The sequence below is a fragment of the Carcharodon carcharias genome, chromosome 1 (assembly GCF_017639515.1).
Source record: "Carcharodon carcharias isolate sCarCar2 chromosome 1, sCarCar2.pri, whole genome shotgun sequence".
NCBI classification, from domain to species: domain Eukaryota; kingdom Metazoa; phylum Chordata; class Chondrichthyes; order Lamniformes; family Lamnidae; genus Carcharodon; species Carcharodon carcharias.
In genome coordinates, this window is record NC_054467.1 from 199,572,768 (window position 1) to 199,587,173 (window position 14,406).

The 14,406-nt window shown below is 44.6% G+C and overlaps 1 protein-coding gene across 1 annotated transcript in view; it reads right to left on the minus strand.

Annotated features, from left to right (window-relative positions):
- The window catches only part of golph3a (golgi phosphoprotein 3a), a 148,230-nt gene that overhangs the window by 35,551 nt on the left and 98,273 nt on the right, over positions 1 to 14,406 (minus strand). The window contains exon 2 of the mRNA XM_041182885.1: positions 2,276 to 2,407. Within this exon, the coding sequence (XP_041038819.1) occupies positions 2,276 to 2,407 (132 nt within the window). The remainder of the gene's footprint in view (positions 1 to 2,275; positions 2,408 to 14,406) is intronic.

Genomic DNA, 14,406 nt, shown 5'->3' on the forward strand with positions numbered 1-14,406 from the left:
GTGACCCGGGGAGAAGAATATCAGAAGGAGAGTTCGAAACCCTGGAGGTGAAGCCTTGTGGAAGGCATCTGAGAGAAAGCATCAGTTTGGGAGAAGATTCCAAGGCAAGTTCTTGGAAAGTGGAGATTAGAATCTCTCATGTGAATGACGGAGTTCAGTGAGACTGGTTGGCTCACAGTGTTACAAGCGTCTGGGGTGGTGGGGGGGTGGTGAGGGGGTTATGGGGTGTTGAGGAGAGATCCATAGCATCTGTCTGGTGTGGCATCTGTCACTTGGTTTCAGAGTGTGGTGTGTCTGACCACAGGTTGCTGATTGGTTTACATGAACTGTACTTACAGTGAACATCAGAGTATAACATAGTTTTTTTTTAAACTTGTGTTATCCTTACAAATCTGTAAAGGTATAGTTGCGGGTGAAAGAGTATTGTAATATAATTCATCTTGGTTAATAAATGTTTTATGCTTTTGTTAAAAGTTCATTAGCTGACTCCAGTGACTCTGTTCAATAGCCCCTCTCCTCGTATCTAAACAAACAAATAAAAGTTAGGATCTATCAAGCTGGGTTCCACCCTGGGATCAGGCTTGTCCAGTGGTAACCTCAGCTGGGGATCATAACACTATACCCTCATCATCCATTTCTGTAATCCTGAGCACAGGATGGTGAGGATGGATTGCTGCATTTTGCCTTTTGTAGCGGTGAGCTGGGCTGAACTTGTTCTCTTCGCCGGCTCTGCACCTACTCGTTCCTCAACACCGCTTTGGATAGAGGAGGGTTAGCTTCACTGCCAGCACGTTCCCAGCGCACGCACGGCACGCACGCACACACACACACAGGCACAACATCTCAAACGTGGAGCTGCCTCACAAACACATCCCCAGCGGGGAGCGAGAGAGCCCAAGCACCCCCAGCGCAGAGAGAACAAAAAAATCCTTGTTCTGGAAGGTGGAGCAACAGGCAGCTTGATCAACTAGTTCAGCATTAGCAGCAGCAATCTCGGACAGAGCTGAGTGATCCCTCTGGTGGAGCAGCTCCAGCTTAGAGTGGTCTTGTTTACAGTTGCAATTTTTAACAGGAAAATTGCGATCTGGTGTTCCTGACGCTGAGAAATGTGCAACATGACTTGATTATCAGTTTACTCAGAGATGGGCCTTTCCCCAACAAATGGAAATGGGAGGTTTCAGGGATTAAAGATTAAAGTTTTATTATACATTTTAAAAAAATCTCATTGCAGGTATTTTCCATGAGAGAGTTTGTGGTGAGTTCAGGATTATAAAATCAATGAAGACACAAATACTGTGCTTGTGAACTGAAGTTATGTGATAGTGTGCAGATGTAGTGAGTGACCATGAAGAAGCCGATGAAATAACCGACGCCCCGTAGTTTTGGGTTCTGTCTGGGGTGGGGGGAATCCCAAAAATGAAGCTGAACACAGGGCCCCACTAACTATAAATTGGTTACTGAGATTAACCCACTTAACCCACCAAATATTTGATTAACAATTTCAGTTGTGTAAAGGAGAACTTCTAGAAGCTAATCTGTACTCAACTCCATATGGCACAAAAATAGGGATATCATGCAATCCTCTCGGTTACATCAGGTTGATTTAAGGGACATTGAAAACAACAACCTGAAACAAAGAATTATATTCAAGTAGTGTCTTACAATACTGGAAAAACATTTCAAGGTTAAAAAAATGAATAAATTAATGTATTATCTAGGCAAACTGAGCAGTCAAACCATTGTCCCTGGATGGAAAACTAGTTTTTTTTTGTCGATTCTGGTAAAGGAGAAATGTTGGCTAGTACAGAGAGAACTCCATATTTATCTTTTAATGATGCCACAACATCTAGGACACCTATGCAAACAGAGAACCTCAGTTTCAGCTTAAGACTTCATATGAAGGATAGGCGTATAGGCTGGCAGATGTTATACTCTGATATGCCAAGATGGTACTTTGTACATGTCGAGATATACCGATACAGCAATGTGCCAATTATAAATGTAGGTCATATCCTTTTATTTAAAAATGGTACACAAGGTGGACTCAGTTTGAAGTACTGTTTGTCTTTACAAAAAAAACTACTAAACTAGCTTCAGGAACATCATAGCTACAAAATAGAAACAGAACCAACACCTCTACATGAAATGCAGCTCAAATTGAAAAGATGCATTTATCAAAATACTTTGTTAAGTATGTTGGAAACAAGCTGGCATGATTATTTTTTTTGCAAAACAAACTCTGCATAAGTTGCAATGCTACCAATACTGTACTTACCTTTCTCGTTAGTAAACTTTTGCGTCTCATCCCAAAAGATTCCAACTGCAAACGTCCTCTAAGTGCTAATTCAATCAGCATGCATCCACGTAACCCAGATGAGATGCAGTCATTCCAAAATGATGTGTAACCCTGTAACACAAGCAAAAATCTTAACATTAGCTACCTGTTAAGAAACTAAGTGTATATGTATTTGCATATTCGATGATATGTTGTTCCATATATCCACAAAAATGGAGGAAAAAATTGCCACTTTTGAGGCTTGTAAATTTTAAATATTCCCCAGTCACAATCCAAATCAAACAGTTTGCTTGCACCTAAATTCTCTGGCTCCCTCAGCATTTTAAAAACTTGGATTGATGTGCCATCTCAGTCTCCAATGCAAATAATTTCAGATTTGAAAGTATCTCCATTAAAGCTATATTTTTTGATGCTATTTGTTCTGGGAAACCTATTCATTTGTGACCTACAAAATGAATAATTAGCTTTTACTTTGACTCAAAATAGGCTCCCCTTCAGTTTGCACGCATTTTATGTTTCCTTTTCCAATATACATTACCATTTAGGTTGAAGTCCATCAGCAATTCATCTGCTTAACAAGTTCACAGCTCTTCAATGCCAATTCTCCACACAAATTTGTCTTGTCCATGCAATTTTGTATCAGAATGTGGTATATTCTGGAATTCTAATGGAATTTTGTATATTGCTGCAAGTGCTAATTATGAATAGTATGAACAGCATGGGGACCCAGGACAAATCTTTGCCGAATTAACCCCAATCACTATGTCCCAGGGACAGCCCATTTTGCAGTTATTAAGCTTTTTACACAGCTGTTTGGTTTCATGCAATTACAAAGACCCCTTGAAAAAAATTAAATGCAAAGTAATCATGCCTATGCCAGCAATTTGGGACTGAAGCTGCAGAATTTGTTTTTATTCACATGCACGATGTTGGCATCGCTGGCAAGGTCAGCATTTGTTGTCCATCCCTATACAATTGAATGGTTTGCTAGGCCATTTCAGAGAGAAGTTAAGAGTCAACCATATTGCTGTGGGTCTGGAATCATATATAGGCCAGACTGAGTAATGACAGCAGATTTCCTTTACTTACCTAAAGGACAGTGTATCAAATGGTATTTACAACAAGCCAGCAGTTTGACAGCCAGCATTACTGATACTAGTTTTTGGTTAACTGAATTTGAATTCTCTAGCTGCCATGATAGAATTTGAACTCTCTCCAAATCATTAATCCAGGCCATGTTACTAGTTGAACAATGTAACTAACATGCTACTGTACCCTCTTCAGATAAAAGATAAAAAGTTCAGCTGGCTAAAGATCCCAGTTATTAATGTAGAAAAATGTAGCCAAGGATGAACTACTGAGCTAAATAGCATCAATAAAAATAACAGACTGATTAAATAACCCTTGACAATGAATTTTGGGTACATTCTCCTTAGCTCCCCTCCCCAAAAAAGCTGCTAGGCCCTGCTCTTTCCAAAACAAAAACAGAATTACCTGGAAAAACTCAGCAGGTCTGGCAGCATCGGCGGAGAAGAAAAGAGTTGACGTTTCGAGTCCTCATGACCCTTCGACAGAACTTGAGTTCGAGTCCAGGAAAGAGCTGAAATATAAGCTGGTTTAAGGTGTGTGTGTGGGGGGCGGAGAGATAGAGAGACAGAGAGGTGGAGGGGGTTGGTGTGGTTGTAGCGACAAACAAGCAGTGATAGAAGCAGATCATCAAAAGATGTCAACAACAATAGTACAATAGAACACATAGGTGTTAAAGTTAAAGTTGGTGATATTATCTAAACGAATGTGCTAATTAAGAATGGATGGTAGGGCACTCAAGGTATAGCTCTAGTGGGTTTTTTTTTTATATAATGGAAATAGGTGGGAAAAGGAAAATCTTTATAATTTATTGGGAAAAAAAAAGAAGGGGGAAACAGAAAGGGGGTGGGGATGGGGGAGGGGACTCACGACCTAAAGTTGTTGAATTCAATATTCAGTCCGGAAGGCTGTAAAGTCCCTAGTCGGAAGATGAGGTGTTGTTCCTCCAGTTTGCGTTGGGCTTCACTGGAACAATGCAGCAAGCCAAGGACAGACATGTGGGCAAGAGAGCAGGGTGGAGTGTTAAAATGGCAAGCGACAGGGAGGTTTGGGTCATTCTTGCGGACAGACCGCAGGTGTTCTGCAAAGCGGTCGCCCAGTTTACGTTTGGTCTCTCCAATGTAGAGGAGACCACATTGGGAGCAACGAATGCAGTAGACTAAGTTGGGGGAAATGCAAGTGAAATGCTGCTTCACTTGAAAGGAGTGTTTGGGTCCTTGGACGATGAGGAGAGAGGAAGTGAAGGGGCAGGTGTTGCATCTTTTGCGTGGGCAAGGGGTTGTGCCATAGGAGGGGGTTGAGGAGTAGGGGGTGATGGAGGAGTGGACCAGGGTGTCCCGGAGGGAGCGATCCCTACGGAATGCCGATAAGGGGGGTGAAGGGAAGATGTGTTTGGTAGTGGCATCATGCTGGAGTTGGCGGAAATGGCGGAGGATGATCCTTTGAATGCGGAGGCTGGTGGGGTGATAAGTGAGGACAAGGGGGACCCTATCATGTTTCTGGGAGGGAGGAGAAGGAGTGAGGGCGGATGCGCGGGAGATGGGCCGGACACGGTTGAGGGCCCTGTCAACGACCGTGGGTGGAAAACCTCGGTTAAGGAAGAAGGAGGACATGTCAGAGGAACTGTTTTTGAATGTAGCATCATCGGAACAGATGCGACGGAGGCGAAGGAACTGAGAGAATGGGATGGAGTCCTTACAGGAAGTGGGGTGTGAGGAGCTGTAGTCGAGATAGCTGTGGGTGTCGGTGGGTTTGTAATGGATATTGGTGGACAGTCTATCACCAGAGATTGAGACAGAGAGGTCAAGGAAGGGAAGGGAAGTGTCAGAGATGGACCACGTGAAAATGATGGAGGGGTGGAGATTGGAAGCAAAATTAATAAATTTTTCCAAGTCCTGACGAGAGCATGAAGCAGCACCGAAATAATCATCGATGTACCGGAGAAAGAGTTGTGGAAGGGGGCCGGAGTAGGACTGCAACAAGGAATGTTCCACATACCCCATAAAGAGACAGGCATAGCTGGGGCCATGCGGGTACCCATAGCCACACCTTTTATTTGGAGGAAGTGAGAGGAGTTGAAGGAGAAATTGTTCAGCGTGAGAACAAGTTCAGCCAGACGGAGGAGAGTAGTGGTGGATGGGGATTGTTCGGGCCTCTGTTCGAGGAAGAAGCTAAGGGCCCTCAGACCATCCTGGTGGGGGATGGAGGTGTAGAGGGATTGGACGTCCATGGTGAAGAGGAAGCGGTAGGGGCCAGGGAACTGGAAATTGTTGATGTGACGTAAGGTGTCAGAGGAATCACGGATGTAGGTGGGAAGGGACTGGACAAGGGGAGAGAGAAGGGAGTCAAGATAACGAGAAATGAGTTCTGTGGGGCAGGAGCAAGCTGAGACGATCGGTCTACCGGGGCAGTTCTGTTTGTGGATTTTGGGTAGGAGATAGAAGCGGGCCGTCCGAGGTTGGGCAACTATCAGGTTGGAAGCTGTGGGAGGGAGATCCCCAGAGGAGATGAGGTCAGTGACAGTCCTGGAAACAATGGCTTGATGTTCAGTGGTGGGGTCATGGTCCAGGGAGAGGTAGGAGGAAGTGTCTGCGAGTTGACGCTCAGCCTCCGCGTGGTAGAGGTCAGTGCGCCAGACAACAACAGCACCACCCTTGTCAGCGGGTTTGATGACAATGTCAGGGTTGGACCTGAGAGAATGGAGTGCAGTAAGTTCAGAGAGAGACAGGTTAGAATGGGTGAGAGGAGCAGAGAAATTGAGACGACTAATGTCGCGCCGACAGTTCTCAATGAAAAGATCGAGAGAAGGTAAGAATCCAGAGGGAGGGGTCCAGGTGGAGGGAGAATATTGGAGATGGGTAAAAGGATCCGTTGAACTGGGAGAGGACTCCTGCCCAAAGAAGTGAGCCCGGAGACGAAGACGGCGGAAGAAGAGTTCAGTATCATGCCGAGCCCGAAATTCATTGAGGTGAGGGCGTAAGGGTATGAAACTAAGTCCTTTGCTGAGCACTGATGGAGATCGGATCCTTTTCAACGGATCCTTTTACCCATCTTCAATATTCTCCCTCCACCTGGACCCCTCCCTCTGGATTCTTACCTTCTCTCGATCTTTTCATTGAGAACTGTCGGCGCGACATTAGTCGTCTCAATTTCTCTGCTCCTCTCACCCATTCTAACCTGTCTCTCTCTGAACTTACTGCACTCCATTCTCTCAGGTCCAACCCTGACATTGTCATCAAACCCGCTGACAAGGGTGGTGCTGTTGTTGTCTGGCGCACTGACCTCTACCACGCGGAGGCTGAGCGTCAACTCGCAGACACTTCCTCCTACCTCTCCCTGGACCATGACCCCACCACTGAACATCAAGCCATTGTTTCCAGGACTGTCACTGACCTCATCTCCTCTGGGGATCTCCCTCCCACAGCTTCCAACCTGATAGTTGCCCAACCTCGGACGGCCCGCTTCTATCTCCTACCCAAAATCCACAAACAGAACTGCCCCGGTAGACCGATCGTCTCAGCTTGCTCCTGCCCCACAGAACTCATTTCTCGTTATCTTGACTCCCTTCTCTCTCCCCTTGTCCAGTCCCTTCCCACCTACATCCGTGATTCCTCTGACACCTTACGTCACATCAACAATTTCCAGTTCCCTGGCCCCTACCGCTTCCTCTTCACCATGGACGTCCAATCCCTCTACACCTCCATCCCCCACCAGGATGGTCTGAGGGCCCTTAGCTTCTTCCTCGAACAGAGGCCCGAACAATCCCCATCCACCACTACTCTCCTCCGTCTGGCTGAACTTGTTCTCACGCTGAACAATTTCTCCTTCAACTCCTCTCACTTCCTCCAAATAAAAGGTGTGGCTATGGGTACCCGCATGGGCCCCAGCTATGCCTGTCTCTTTATGGGGTATGTGGAACATTCCTTGTTGCAGTCCTACTCCGGCCCCCTTCCACAACTCTTTCTCCGGTACATCGATGATTATTTCGGTGCTGCTTCATGCTCTCGTCAGGACTTGGAAAAATTTATTAATTTTGCTTCCAATCTCCACCCCTCCATCATTTTCACGTGGTCCATCTCTGACACTTCCCTTCCCTTCCTTGACCTCTCTGTCTCAATCTCTGGTGATAGACTGTCCACCAATATCCATTACAAACCCACCGACACCCACAGCTATCTCGACTACAGCTCCTCACACCCCACTTCCTGTAAGGACTCCATCCCATTCTCTCAGTTCCTTCGCCTCCGTCGCATCTGTTCCGATGATGCTACATTCAAAAACAGTTCCTCTGACATGTCCTCCTTCTTCCTTAACCGAGGTTTTCCACCCACGGTCGTTGACAGGGCCCTCAACCGTGTCCGGCCCATCTCCCGCGCATCCGCCCTCACTCCTTCTCCTCCCTCCCAGAAACATGATAGGGTCCCCCTTGTCCTCACTTATCACCCCACCAGCCTCCACATTCAAAGGATCATCCTCCGCCATTTCCGCCAACTCCAGCATGATGCCACTACCAAACACATCTTCCCTTCACCCCCCTTATCGGCATTCCGTAGGGATCGCTCCCTCCGGGACACCCTGGTCCACTCCTCCATCACCCCCTACTCCTCAACCCCCTCCTATGGCACAACCCCTTGCCCACGCAAAAGATGCAACACCTGCCCCTTCACTTCCTCTCTCCTCATCGTCCAAGGACCCAAACACTCCTTTCAAGTGAAGCAGCATTTCACTTGCATTTCCCCCAACTTAGTCTACTGCATTCGTTGCTCCCAATGTGGTCTCCTCTACATTGGAGAGACCAAACGTAAACTGGGCGACCGCTTTGCAGAACACCTGCGGTCTGTCCGCAAGAATGACCCAAACCTCCCTGTCGCTTGCCATTTTAACACTCCACCCTGCTCTCTTGCCCACATGTCTGTCCTTGGCTTGCTGCATTGTTCCAGTGAAGCCCAACGCAAACTGGAGGAACAACACCTCATCTTCCGACTAGGGACTTTACAGCCTTCCGGACTGAATATTGAATTCAACAACTTTAGGTCGTGAGTCCCCTCCCCCATCCCCACCCCCTTTCTGTTTCCCCCTTCTTTTTTTTTCCCAATAAATTATAAAGATTTTCCTTTTCCCACCTATTTCCATTATATAAAAAAATAAAAAAAAAAACCCACTAGAGCTATACCTTGAGTGCCCTACCATCCATTCTTAATTAGCACATTCGTTTAGATAATATCACCAACTTTAACTTTAACACCTATGTGTTCTATTGTATTATTGTCATTGACATCTTTTGATGATCTGCTTCTATCACTGCTTGTTTGTTCCTACAACCACACCAACCCCCTCCACCTCTCTGTCTCTCTATCTCTCCGCCCCCCACACACACACCTTAAACCAGCTTATATTTCAGCTCTTTCCTGGACTCGAACTCAAGTTCTGTCGAAGGGTCATGAGGACTCGAAACGTCAACTCTTTTCTTCTCCGCCGATGCTGCCAGACCTGCTGAGTTTTTCCAGGTAATTCTGTTTTTGTTTTGGATTTCCAGCATCCGCAGTTTTTTTGTTTTTATTCCTGCTCTTTCCAACATTGCCAGATCCCAAAATCTGGCCCCAGGGCTCTATAATCTCCTCCTCCTCAAACAGTTGCTTAAAGTTAATTAGTCACTAGGAAGGGAGGGGATCTGTGAGGATATCGAGGGAAGTAAGGGTGGATATGGGCAATCATCTTCAATTTTCCTTAGATACAGGGATGGTGGACTGAATAATTGCAAATGCTACACCCTGGTTTAAAAAGGGTGTAAGGTGGGAAAGCTTTTAGAAATGATAATGTGGGACAAAATTAACATTCACTTGGGCATGTGGGGATTAATTAAGGAAAGCAAGCAAGGTTTATTAAGGGTAAATTGTGTTACCTAAATTGATTGAATTTTTTGATGAGGTAAGAGAGGATAATGCAGTTGATGTTATGTACATGGACTTCCAAAAGACATCTGATAAAGTGCCACATAATAGGCTTATTAGGAAAGCTGAGGCCCCTGGGATAACTGGGCCAGTGGCAGTATGGAAATGAAGTTGGCTGAGTGATAGGAAACATAGCAGTGAACAGTTGCTTTTTGGACTAGAAGTAGATATACAGTGGAGATCCCAGGGCTAAGTATTAGGACCACTGCAGATGATACAAAGCTCGATAATATTGTGAACAGTGAGGAGAATAGTGTAGAAGACTGGTGGAATGGGCGGATATGTGGCAGGTGAAATTTAATGCAGAGACATGTGAAGCGATATATTTTGATAGTAAGAATGAGTTGAGGCAATAAGAAATAAAGGGTACAATTCTAAAGAGGGTGCAGGAACAGAGAAATGCAGAGATATATGTGCACAAATTGTTGAAGTAGGCAGGGCAGGTTACAAAGTGGTTAAAAAGGCATACTTGATCCTGGTGTTCACAAGTAGAGTACAAAAGCAAGGAGGTTATGGTGAACCTTTATTAATCACTGATTCAGCCTCAGCTTGAGTAGTGTCCAATTCTGGGCAAGGCACTTTAGAAGAATGTGAAGACTTTATAGAGAGAGTGCAGAAAAGATTTACTAATCGTTCCAGGATTAAGGCCAATTACCTGGTTAGATTGGGGAAGCAAGGTTTGTTCTCCTCAGAGAAGATTTAACAGATATTCAAAATCATCAGGGATCCAACATAGTCCTGCCCTGCTTGTAGCTACTCCTCCCAGACCATCTACTGTCATGGTATGTCTTGCCACAGCCATCCTCACACATCCACTGCAGCTTGTCTGCAACCGCTCTGTGACGTCCATTATCAAACTACGCCTAGGTTGGACCTTCTGTTGCCCTTTAGAAGAGATCTCTGAAACATTTCATTCTGACATAATAGCCAAAATACTGACACTTCCTTCCTGGATGTCACTTTTTAGCTCTTGCAATTTCAAGCACCTCTTTGTTTCACAGAATCATAGATTTGTTACTGTGCATAAGGACGGCATTCGGCCTATTGTGTCATGAGCAATTCACTTAGTGCCATTCTCCCTGTAGCCCTGCACATTCTTTTCAGATAACAGTTTAATTCCCCTTTGAATGTTTCAATTGAACCTGCCTCCACCACACTCTCAGGCAGTGCATTCCAGAACTTAACCGCTAAGTTTTTTTCCCATATCACTTTGCTTCTTTCACCAATTACTTTAAATCTGCACCCTCTCATTCTCCATCCTTTCACGAGTAGGAACACTTTCTCCCCATCTATTCTGTCCTGACCCCTCATGACTTTGAATACCTCTATCCAATCTTCTCTCAGCCTTCTTTTCTCCAAGGAAAACAGTTCCAATTTCTCCAATCTGTCTTCATAATTGAAGTTTCTCATCCCTGGAACCATTCTCATGAATCTTTTCTGCACTCTTCATAAGACATAGGAGCAGAAGTAGGCCATTTGGCCCATTGAGTCTGCTCCGCTCCATTCAATGAGATCATGGCTGATCTGATAACCCTCAACTCCATTTTCCTGCCTTTACCCCATAACCCTTGATTCCCTTACTCCTAATGCTTTCACATCCTTCCTAAAGTGCATTGTCCAGAAATAGAAGTAATACTCCAACTGAGGCCAAACTAGTGTCTCATAAAAATTCAATTGCTCTTGTGCTCTATGCAACTATTAATAAAACCCAGGATACTGTATGCTCTATTAATGACACTCTCAACTTGTCCTGCCACCTTCAATAACTTATGCACATATACACCCAGGTCCTCTGCTCCTGCAGCCCGTTTGGAATTGTACCCCTTATTTTACACTGTCTCTCCATGTTCTTCCTATGAAAATGAATTACTACTATCATAACTTTTAACAAATTCCCAAACTAATCTCCATTAAGGCAACAACAACCCATAGGCTTAACCAAAATACCAGGCAAAGCATTTTCACCTACGAATTGAAAATGAGGTTCTTTCCACTGTGGAGCCAGTTGGAGGCTTGTAGCTGCCCTTTGATCTTATATTGCCTCTGCCTGCACACCTGAAAACTACTGAAGTCATACCTACCAGCTCCGGTGAATGTTAATTCTCATTGTATCAACAACATCTTTGAACTTTACCTTTTAACAATGAAACCCCTTTCATAATACTAATTGTATTAGTAGTACAAACATATTGCTTGGTATCTGTTAGATACGTGTCAATTTTCACCTCATTTCTTGAATGCTCTATTCAAAAAAATGCAAATGCACGCTGTCTCTCTGTTTACATCTCAAATTAGTACATCAAAGCACCCAAGCTAGCTGGCTTTAATCCATGACATACCCGCAGACCAAACCTCTGTTTAAAAAAAAAGTTTTCCAAAATATTATATACATTACTAGCGCTTCATGACAGTGACTATTAATTTTTTTCCCGAATTATTGTTTCCAGAAGTTTCCCGACCACCAAAGTTAAACTGACTGATCTGCAGTTGCTGGGCTTATCTTTACAACCTTTTTTGAACAAGGGTGTATCGTAGTAATTCTCCAGTCCTCTGGCACCAACCCTGAATCTAAGAATGACGAAAAATTATGACCAGTGCCTCTGCAGTTTCTACTCTCACTTCCTTCGGTATCCTTGGATGCATCTCATCGGGTCCTGGTGTCTTATCAACTTAAGTGCAGATAACCTATCCAAATACCATCTCCTTATCAATTTAAAACCACTCTAGTGTCTGAATTACCTCTTCTCCTTTCACTATTCCTTGGCAGCACCTTCTTCCTTGGTAAAGGCAGATGCAAACTCAAGAAATAGGAGCAGGAGTAGACCACATGCCTGTTGAGCCTGCTCCACAATTCAATATGATCGTGGTTGATCTTGGGCTTCAACTCCATTTTCCTGCCTGTTCGCCATATCTCTTAATTCCCTATGAGACCAAAAAGTATTAACTTAATACTTCAGCTATGCCCTCTATGCATAAATCCCCTTTTTGATCCTTAATCAGCCCTACTCCTTTTACCATCCTCTTACTATTCATATGCCTATGGAAGACTTTGATATTATATTATGTTAGTTGCCAGTCTCTTTTCATACTCTCTTTTTGCTTCTCTTAAGTGCTTTTTCACCTCCCCTCTGAATCTTCTATATTCAGTCTGGTTTTCAATTGTATTTTCTACCTGACATCTGTAATAAGCACACTTTTTCTTCTTTATCTTGACAAAATAAATAGAAATTATCTAGGGAGCTCTGGATTTGTTTGTCCTACCTTTTTCTTTCAAGGTAATATGCCTTGACTGTGCCCAAACTCACTCTTCTTTGAAGGTTTCAGTTGTTCAGCTACCATTTTTCGTGCCAATCTTTGACTCCAATTTATTCGGCCAAGATCCATTGATCCACCATTGAACTAAGGACTAACTTTCCTTAGTTCTGATGAAGAGCTATACGGACTCGAAACATTAACTGTATTCCTCTCTGCAGATGCTGTCAGACCTGCTGAGATTTTCCAGCTATTTTTGTTTTTGATTCAGATTTCCAGCATCCGCAGTATTTTGCTTTTATATTAAATTAGCATTCCTTATTCTAGTGCTATCTATCTCTTCCATATTCTGTGCACCTTGGCATTCCTCTCTGATATTAGCTCCGGGTCCCTACACCCCTGCCAAGTTAGTTTAAACACCCCCACCAACCCCTGCACTCCCCCCACAACTGTTTGTATATGGAATTACACATTTCAAAGGTCTTTATTTTCTTCCACAGATCTTTATTTATTGTCCAGGTTTGTAAGGCATACAAGTGAGTGGATAGAATGGAGCATCTTTTGACAGGATAGAGAGGAACTGTTCCCATTGGCAGAAGGGTCGAACACCAAAGGAAAACGATTTGAGATGACTGACAAAACAAGGTGAGGAAGAACTTTTTTTATAATGTAGTGAGTAGTTAGGATCATGAATGCACTGCTTGCGAGTGTGGTGGAGGCAGATAAAGTTGTGGGTTTCAAACAGGAATTAGATTAAGCGCTGCAAGAAAAAAATTTCAGGGATACAAGCAATGCATATTGCATAATGAAGCTTGGCTGACAGCCCAGCCATCCTAATATAGTCTGTTGAAACAGCTGCACCCAAGGGAAAACACTGCTTGACTGACAGCTTTCTCTCTCAGATCAATTTCTCAATTGCTCAGTGGTTATTTAAAAAATCATACATTCATGCATAAAGCCTTTGCATGCATGATGTTGTTACTAAAGAATTCATTGGTGCTGTACAGACTGTATACTGGGTAAATGGGCATTCGCCTCCGTCGCATCTGTTCCGATGATGCTACATTCAAAAACAGTTCCTCTGACATGTCCTCCTTCTTCCTTAACCGAGGTTTTCCACCCACGGTCGTTGACAGGGCCCTCAACCGTGTCCGGCCCATCTCCTGCGCATCCGCCCTCACGCCTTCTCCTCCCTCCCAGAAACATGATAGGGTCCCCCTTGTCCTCACTTATCACCCCACCAGCCTCCGCATTCAAAGGATCATCCTCTGCCATTTCCGCCAACTCCAGCATGATGCCACCACCAAACACATCTTCCCTTCACCCCCCTTATCGGCATTCCGTAGGGATCGCTCCCTCCGGGACACCCTGGTCCACTCCTCCATCACCCCCTACTCCTCAACCCCCTCCTATGGCACCACCCCATGTCCACGCAAAAAATGCAATACCTGCCCCTTCACTTCCTCTCTCCTCACCGTCCAAGGACCCAAACACTCCTTTCAAGTGAAGCAGCATTTCACTTGCATTTCCCCCAACTTAGTCTACTGCATTCGTTGCTCCCAATGTGGTCTCCTCTACATTGGAGAGACCAAACGTAAACTGGGCGACCGCTTTGCAGAACACCTGCGGTCTGTCCGCAAGAATGACCCAAACCTCCCTGTCGCTTGCCATTTCAACACTCCACCCTGCTCTCTTGCCCACATGTCAGTCCTTGGCTTGCTGCATTGTTCCAGTGAAGCCCAACGCAAACTGGAGGAACAACACCTCATCTTCCGACCAGGGACTTTACAGCCTTCTGGACTGAATATTGAATTCAACAAC